This window comes from Neolamprologus brichardi, unplaced genomic scaffold, assembly GCF_056152115.1.
Source record: "Neolamprologus brichardi isolate AB-2024 unplaced genomic scaffold, ASM5615211v1 NODE_ptg000038l+_length_1369362_cov_1, whole genome shotgun sequence".
Lineage (NCBI taxonomy): Eukaryota > Metazoa > Chordata > Actinopteri > Cichliformes > Cichlidae > Neolamprologus > Neolamprologus brichardi.
Genome location: NW_028270040.1, coordinates 1092203 through 1101718, shown reverse-complemented (window position 1 = coordinate 1101718; position 9516 = coordinate 1092203). Strand labels below are relative to the sequence as shown.

The window sequence follows — 9516 nt, the reverse complement described above, 5'->3', positions numbered from 1 at the left end:
ACATGTTTCGGGTGGGTTGTATGAGAAGAGTCCACCTGACCACCCTCAGCACCACGGACAGGCGCAGTGATGCCGGGGCATGATTTCAGCGACACCAGCGCCACGTGATGAGGAAACGTAGCCTCCGTCGCCACCTGGTATTAACATGTTTACTGTCTGTGGTGTAGAGCAGCAGCAGCTGGATATCAGAGCTGCTCTGCAGGTAGCCACGCTCACCCACGTTCAAGTACCAGGCTCGTCTTCAAAATGATAAACAGTCAATTTTAAACTTCACATTAAATCTAAGATATTATTTCTATATACTCTAATGTGCAAAGCTGGTTATGAGGTTTTAGAATATGCTAAGAAATCATAAAGAATAATCAAGTCATATTAAGGAGGTCGAGGGGATTTTGTATTGCACGACGTCGTCGACCTCGTGCAGTCTTGCTCCCTTGTGGACGTGCACGCGGTCAGCTGCAGACACCACAGAGTAGTGGTTACTGGCATCAGACTTTATCAGGTTGCTTTAATCAGCCTGAAGGACACGTGCATAGTTAATGCATGTAAAACCTGCAGGTTGGATGCAGCCTCCAGGTCTAAGAAGAACCTCTGTGGTCAGCAGGAGACGAAATACGTGTATAGAAGTCTACGGGAAAACAACCCCAGCCAACTTTCCTGATTAGTTTTAGTCACTAGTGTATGTGTTCATTCTGTTAAACATGGCGTCCTTTAGAGGCGGACGATGTTGGCTAACAAACTGTTAGCGTCCTTCTGTTTCTTAGCTCTGCCCCTCGCTTATTGTGGCCAGTTTTAAAACACCGGCTTCACAATCACGTTACAGTCACACCTTCAGAGGTGATCCAGCTGATCCACTAACAGACTCGTGTGTGTTCTCCTTGCATTCACACTAAACATATTGCAGACATGAGCCACATATTAATACCAGGTGTTAGTTTGCTATGACTGTAGTGAATGTCTTATATGGCATCACATGCATACACATTAACAGGGCTGTTTCTTACAGTGTCGCACAAACTCAGCCTAAAATCTTCATCAGCCCTTATTAGGGCCTTAACAAATCCAGATGTTTACACCTGCACAATGTGACACAATCCAGTGCAGCAAGCTGCAAAGACCTGACCAGCGTCGATCTTGTTTTTGTGGTAACGAATCAAATTATTTGGTATCAAGCGTCGTCTTATGTTGTGCAACATCTGTATGTAAGACAGGTCAAATCATTTCAATATGCAGAGACTCCACGGACAGGCTCGTCCCTCTGCTGTCCTCTCAGCACACACTGAGCTCCTCCGTGTTCACTGTCTCAGGTCGTCAGGCAGAAGAAGCAAACAACAGCAAACACCAAGTTCATGAACATCAGTCTCTGAAGACATCATCATCCACTCATCTGTTTTTCACCTCCTGTCACAGAAGCAGAGCTACGGCAACGACAGGTGAAGTATTGGGACGATGAACTTCATCTGGTCTTTGTCGGGTCACATGACGCATTCATACGCAGACAGGTTAGAAACACGAAGCAGGGAGACGCTTCACTACATGAACGTTTAGTTTTTTTAATGAACTTCGAGAAATTCATTCATCCATTAAGCAGCTGCTCAGCCTAACAATCAAGCCCCTCTGGAGTCGGTCACAGTCAGTAGTGAACCGTACACGACGGGCACACGTGCAGCTTTAAGCCACACTGGGAAGGATCTGCTCGTCATGCATCGCTGTGATGCTGATGGTCGCTCGCATACACTCCTCACTCTGGTTAGCTAATGTGTTTTAAATCAGTGGTAACCTGCACTCTCATTGGTAGTTGCTGAGTGGAACGGCCAACGAGGCTGAAAAGTTACGATTTTCATTTTTAAATGTTTAAGTGGTTGATTCACTGTTAGCAGTACTGCTCAGGTGTAATGAATAAAGCACAGGCCATGTGTTCAGCACAGCTGCTGATGGTCATAAATGACTGTTTCACATGAGGCCCAGCTGAAGTTCAAATCTCAGCACAAACATGCTTTGAATCAATCGAAACTTGGCCCCGAGGTCTGCAGCTCTGAGACCTGTGGATCGGCCCAGCTGTGACGTGGACTTCTCAGTGCAGCAGTGCTGAAAGGATTGTAGACACTTAAAGTCAGAGTCTTAAACCGCCTCTCACTGTGACTCCAACATGTCTTCTTTCCATCCTAACAAAGTATCAGAGCAGGGAGAACACGCCAGCGTCACACACACCAGCTGTGATGAACCTTTCTGTGTGAGTACACAGCACTAACTGACCAGAAACACAAAGCAACACACAAGCATCATCTTCATCGTTGTTACAGATCTGCTCACAGTAGGATCCCCACATTTCAATTGTCTGAAATGTAAATAAAAATACAACCATTTGTGTTTTATTCACAATGTAACACAGAAATCAAATATTTAAACTTCAACATTTGACTATTTCAAGAACATTAGTGGCTCGTTTTAAATTTGATGGCAGCAGCAAAATGTGAGACAACTAAAGCTGAGACGTAACAGCTTATTTGGTTACCTGGCAACAGGTCAGCAACATGACCAGGATCACCAATCTGCAAGAAACTACGTACAATTAACCGAACAGAATAATGTGCTGCGCTGCAAAAGACTGAAGGCGGATCCAGAGTGATAACAGCATCAAAAGATGCAGAGAAGTCTCTGTGTGCGAGGCTGAAGCTCAGCACTGCTGCTGTGACCTCCAGGTGTGAGTCTGTCATGCAAACAGACTCACACCTGGAACACAGCTCACTCTGCATCCACACATCACACATGTGAACACGATGCAGACACTCTGCTGTCCTCTCTGGACCAACGCTCATTTAAAATGGACTGAGGAAGACTCTGCTTTGTTAGCAGCACTCAGCCTTCCTCTCTGATGGTGTGGAGGCCCATTAATGCCTATGGAATCAGCAGCTGGCACATCTGGAGAGGCCATCGATGCAGGAAGGTGTGTACAGGTTTCAGAGCAACAGAGGACGTATTTTCAGGAGAGACCTGCACATTTCAGCAGGACGATACTAAACCACACACTGCAGCTGTTCCAGCAGCACAGCGTCACACAGGGGGAAACATCCGTCTTTTCAAAACGTTTAAAGACGTGCCATCAAATTCAAAACGTGCTATTATTCTTAAAATGGGACGTTCAGTTTAAATATCTGATCTGTCTTTAGTTCTGCTTTTCTTTACGTTTTAAACAGAATCAGCTGCATGAGTCTGAGCTCAGCCTGTCTGTGGAAACGTGCTCAGCTAAAACGAGGCTCATCTCAGTGCACAGCAACAAGAAAGACTTCAGCAGGTTAGTGTGGCTGACATCGTACTCGTTAACGACCACACAAACAGCTGGTTCATACTGACCGGGTTAACCAGCAGATAATCTTACTGCACATTCGGTTTATAAATGTGTCTGAAAAGCATCAGATCGATGCCGTTCACTGCTGTTACTGACCTTTGACCTCATCGTCCCAATAGCTGTGCCTGTCATTTCCAGCGCTCTCGCTCTGCAGCAACCATTGCACTCCCACAAAAGTACAAAACATAGTTCGTCTCATCGTCTGCATTAAAAATACTTTACAAACATTTTACTGTGTGGATTCAGTAAACTGCTGTTTATAGTCGAGTGTGAGTCAGCTAAGGAGACGGTGTTTGCAGAGTCCTGCACGCTGTACAGTTTGTCTATTGCTTTGCCTTCATGTAAAGTGTGTGACGTGTGTGTACATGTAAGCTGTGTGTCTGTCCCTCGAATTCCCCGTGTGGTTCACAAGTGTGTCTTTGCCATTTGGTGTGTTGTTTTTACATGTGTGAAAAAGTCCTGTTGGCAGTTCAACGCGTGCACGTGACTCCATTCATGTTTACATCTCTTAGTCTGTTTCACACACATCACTCCTGTGTGTGTGTGTGTGTGTGTGTGTGTGTGTGTGTGTGTGTGTGTGTGTGTGTGTGTGTGTGTGTGTGTGTGTGTGTGTGTGTGGGTTTAAGAGGACATGCCATTGACCAGACTCCTCAGCTGTTTGACTACAGTCTCTATCAGCTTCTGTTTGTCTCTGTCATTCTTCCTGAACTGGGAGAAGATGTTGTTCTTCTTACTGGTGTCCTTCATCCTGGACACAGAGACACATGGAGAGGATCACTAACAGATGATTCAGTGAGAAAACACAAAAACACTTTCTCATGTAGTGGAGATAAAGACGGTTTTGTCTGCAGACGGCTGCTACGGCTCAGTTGAGCTACATTAACTCTGGAACATTTGTATTCCAGCTCATGGTGTGGAGTAAACAGCTGAATGTGGAACAAAACATCAACAAAACTTTGATGGGATTGAAGATGCTTGAATGTGTGATGGTATTTGAACAGAGGACTGCAGGTCAGGGAACAATGGACCAGAACTAACTAAGACTACGACCTGTCCTGTTAAAAAGCAGAACGTAAAGGTTTGCCTGCTCGTAAAGGATTTATTTTAAAGAATTCCACCATTAAATAAGATGCATTAAAATCAACTCCGGTGTGTTATTGGACCTTATTAACAGCATTGTTTCTGCTCCGTCTCACCAGGATTTAACAGCCTCTGATTCTGACTTGAGTGTATTTTTTATTTGGACGTCTCCCTCGGATCCCTTCAGTCATTTACCTCATTCTCTCCAGTTACACTAAACACTTTAGTTCGTATAATGGGTAAGATCAAATCCCCCTCATTTTACCTCCATCTGTCTTGTATCTTTCACAAGCTTTGATCCTGGCTCTATTATTATTTTCTTTAGTCAGTATTGTTTCATTGTTTTAAGCCTTCTTATCAATTCTGTGCCTGTGACATTCAGTTGTGTCTCCTGAGCCTCTGCAGCTGACCAGGCGGTCCACCTGACTGTTTATCCTGGATTAGTAACTGGCTCCAATGACTGCCTTGTTTTGACTCAGGCTGTTATGGCCCCTCCTGTAATACATGCAAGAATCAGTGAAGTGCTTCCTGTTGCTCAGATCAGCGTTCATCATTTTGGCCTCACAGTTGATTCCTCTCTGGGGTTTGGTCCACATATGAACTCCTTATGTTCCTGTTTCTTTGTGGAACAGCACATAGAAGCTCTGAGCTAGAGACAACTGTACATGATTACTGTGATGCCTTATATACTGGTTTATAGAAATCACATCTTTCACACCTCCCAGCGATACCTGCTGCAGGTAGCCTCGCTCCAGTAAACCCCAGTTTTATTCTCTCCACATTGGCTCCCAGCTGACTTTGAATTTGCTTTAAAAGTCTCATATTTACATACGTAGAACTAAAAGCTGCAGAGTGTGGAGCTCAGCTTCTGTTAAACACACTCCTGCTGGCTGTCTTTGCTCAAAGTCTATGAATGATGATCGAGATTAATGATGATCAAGATTAATGATGATCAAGATTAATCATGTCCATGATGAGTAAACTCACGATCACCACAAAATCTTTCCTATTATTATTATTATTACTGACACTATTTAGTTAATGTAAATCATGGTTACAATATAATAAAACTATAACAAACGTTCTTCAGATAAACAGAGAAATCTCACATGTGACATAATGTGAAGATTTAACAAAGAACATTTACAGCTTTGTCAAACAACGAAAACACAGGTGAGAATGTGATGAAGCGAATGGACACACACACACACACACACACACTCACACACACACACACACACACACACACACACTCACACACACACACACTCACACACACACACACACACACACACTCACACACACACACTCACACACACACACACACACACTCACACACACACACACACACACACTTCCACACAGACACACACACACACACACACACACACACACACACACACACTTCCACACAGACACACACACACACACACACACACACACACACACACACACACACACTTCCACACACACACACACACACACACACACACACACACACACACTCACACACACACACACACACACACACACACACACACACACACACACACACACACTTGTTATGATTTGAACACACAGAGAGTGAAGCAGTGAGGAGCTGCACGTACCCCCTGTAGACTCTGAGCAGCAGCAGAAAAAGAGGAGAAACAAAGAACATTAAGAGTAAGAGAAGCAGAAACACTGCAGGGCTGTGAAACCAGCCAATGCTAGGTTATGTACAACAGTTATTTATGGCTAAAATCTCAACATCATAAACGACCATAAATCAATCGTACCAAACATTAGTGCACTCCTCATGAAACATTTCAAAATAAAGGACTTGAATAGCCTTTCTTTAACATTGAACACACTCTCAGTTATAAAGCATACATATAATAACATGTAACAGACAGAACAACACAAAATGTATTTAGACTTTTTGAACCCATCACAGGTTGTTGCTTATTGGCTGGCATCTTCACCAATCAGCATCCCCTCTGAAACATCCTACATACATCCTGCAGGGTGACCCACAGAGTGAAAGCTAGGTGAGTGTGCTTTAACCTTTAACCCTGAAATATGGGAATCGTGCTCCAGACAGAACAGGAGTCTAAATTAAAGCTGGCTGTAGAAAGTGTCCCCCTTATGGGGGGGCTCAAATATGAATTTTCACTGTTACGTCTTCTCCTTGGTGGAACACCTTAACACTCGGCAGGGTGTACTTACTTTTCCAGCAGAGCCAGGGCCGTGGCTGGATTTACTCTCAGGTATTTGGATGTTGGCTGGCCATAGTCTGCCAAGTAAGTTGACCAGTCCCACACCATGAAGAGGTCCAGGAGCTACAAGACACACAGAGAACGATGAGAACGATGTGCTGGGAGTCCACTGTTCTCGCCGGCTCAGATATCTGAAGTTTACACAGCTACTTTCTCACCTGAAAATGTGTTAAAAGTGTATTTTGTGACTCACAAAGAGAAATAAGAGTAATATTTAAACTAAGTGGCTGCCGCCATTGTTGGAAACTGGAATTGGCCGCGCTATGAATTCTGGGATATGGTTTTTCAATTTTGTTGTCCAGGTGGAAAATCGGGAGAAATTCAGGAGAATGGTGGCTCCGGGAGATTTTCGGGAGGAGCACTGAAATTCGGGATTCTCCCGGAAAAATCGGGAGGGTTGGCATGTACGACAGATGCATCGACTAACTTTTCCAATAATTACACAATTCAGAGACGCGCTTCTCTTACAGTTCGTTTTAGCTGAGTGCAGAAACACGACTCACCAGCCAACATTAAATCATGAAGCTAGTGTTACATAGTTACAGATAGTAAAAGGTATAAATCAAAAGTATGTTTCTATTTCACACTGCTGGACAACTTGTGCTAATAAGTGTTGGTTACTGCAGATCACACTGTTGTTTAGTCTGAGACACCAACTGTTTACTAATTTTCTTGCTGTGATAATTCAACTTGCATCTTAGATAGATTTATATTCAAGTCTTGAATCTAATGTGCTGAAAACAGGTCCAATGGCACACCACAGCCTTTTGCTGTTGGCTGACCTACACCTCATCAGCATTGTTACTAAAAGTCAGAGACCAACATGTTTTTTCTGTGAAAGGAAACATGCAGCAGGATTTAACCGTTTCTAGCTGGCTGATGTTTTTGATACACGACTGTGTTTCTATGGAGGCTCCTTCCCTGACTCGCACAGTCTGCATGTTACAGATGTTAAACCTGTAAGTTATGATGCTTTAGTGGTGAAAGCACTGCATGTATGAATGAACGAGCGTTACTTGTGTTGTGACCTGTGGTGAAGACTAGAAAATATCACATAAACCTCAATAACTGCATTCTAGCAGCTTGCAGCTCTTTCTCTGGTATAGCTAGGCAAAAAATCTCTCCCCCATCTCCCCCTTTCCTCTTCTCTCTATTGCTTTTGCGTTTGTTTTTTCCTTTTAATCACACTGAGTAGTTTTCTCCAAGTTGAACCAAACAGCATGAAGCACCACCCTTTACTACTGAGGACTGCGTCTCCTGGCTCGCTGCACCACTCTGACAGATACAGTCGATTGAGGGTTGGAGAGAGAAGGAAGCAGTAAGAAGACTTCTTCATGATGTTAAGTGTGAACATTTTAAATGACCCCACCATGACCTCTGTTTAACCAGATGGAGATGACCCCCCTGCCCCACACAGACACACAGTGTATGCTAATGTCATAGGGTGAAACAGCTGGGTATTTAGGCCATGTTGAAAAAGAACAGTGAAAGAGCAGCTTAGTGATAAAAGCATTATTCTACTGACTGACAGACTCAGAGTGAGGCTTAGCAGCAACACCATTATTCTCACCTGGAGCCAGTAACGAGCTCTGAGAAGCCACAGTTTGCTATCTGAGCCCTCAGGACTCCAAACCTCTACTTTATGTTTTAAGGTCTATTGTGAACGGGATCCCAACTCCTTGACTTTGACCACTGTTTGAACAGCTGTGTGCACACAGTTTGCCGGTGGATGCTTCCTGTGCTTTCATTAAAACCTAAAGATTTGTTTTATGCCTGCAGTGACACTGAATTCAAGTCAAATGATAAGAATGGGTATTTTTCCTTTAACTTGACAAGTATTTTCAATTCAGTTCTACTTAATTTATATATTGCAAATCACAACAGCTGCTGCCTCAAGGCAATTTATATTGTATGGTAAAGACCTGCAATTTTAGAGAGGAAACCCCCCAAATCACTCAACCCCCTGTGAGCAAACACTTGGCAACTGTAGGAAGGAAAAACTCCATTTAACAAGAAGAAACCTGCAGCAGAACCAGGCTCACCTGGGGGTGAGGGAAGAGATGAAGGAGAGCAGAGGACCAAAGACAAAAGTGGGAAAGAGACAGAATTTGAAATTCTCCTTCTGGATTTTGAGAATTATCAGGAAGTGTCTCCTACTTCCTGTCAGGACTCTCGCTGCCACAGTCAGACTCGTACACAGTGAGGATGTAACACTGTTAACAAACTGAGGGAATAAAGTTTAGGTAGCTGCTGTGTGTTGTTTTAGGCAGATGCCACTGAAGAAGATAAGAGCAGAGGAATCAGCTGAAAACACTGTTTACAGAAATACTAGTGTAAAAATGTCCTATAGTGAAACGTATTCCCCGCTGCAGTGTAGCTGATTATTGTAAATGTTAGTAAGACATGTTTAGACAATCAGCTGCAGAGATGTGGTTAAATCATCATCCTTGACTGCATTCAAGGGCACGTAACGCATATGACCAGCAAGGCGGTGCAGGTCTGACCCTACAGACAGTGGAGGAGGTCCGGGGGTGTAGCTCATTTGGTTTGGGTCATCTTATCCCCTTTGGAAGAAGGGTCACTAAAAACCAACAGAAACTCAGAGAATGAGAATCATATGAATCTTATGCTATGACAGTCCCCACATCTCAATTCACCTGAACAGAGTTTGGACTGGTGTTAGCAGCATCACTGAATCCATGGCAACAACTTATCTAAACTTCACCAGCAGCATGTTTGGCACAGCACTTAGTTTGTCTGATGTCTGTGATTATATTGCTGATAACACCTGACAGACGGCAAAGTCTCAGCCCATCGTCCTCTTTTAGT

General features: G+C 43.7%; 1 protein-coding gene across 2 annotated transcripts in view; it reads right to left on the bottom strand.

The window, feature by feature from the left end:
- Positions 1-657: 657 nt before the first annotated feature.
- The window catches only part of exoc6 (exocyst complex component 6), a 57110-nt gene continuing 48251 nt past the window's right edge, over positions 658-9516 (bottom strand). For both annotated transcript variants that reach the window (XM_087837021.1, XM_087837022.1), the window contains 2 exons: positions 6638-6750; positions 658-4097 (listed from right to left, as the gene is read on the bottom strand). In XM_087837021.1, coding sequence (XP_087693147.1) covers positions 3971-4097; positions 6638-6750 — 240 coding nt within the window. In that variant the 3' untranslated portion in view covers positions 658-3970. The remainder of the gene's footprint in view (positions 4098-6637; positions 6751-9516) is intronic.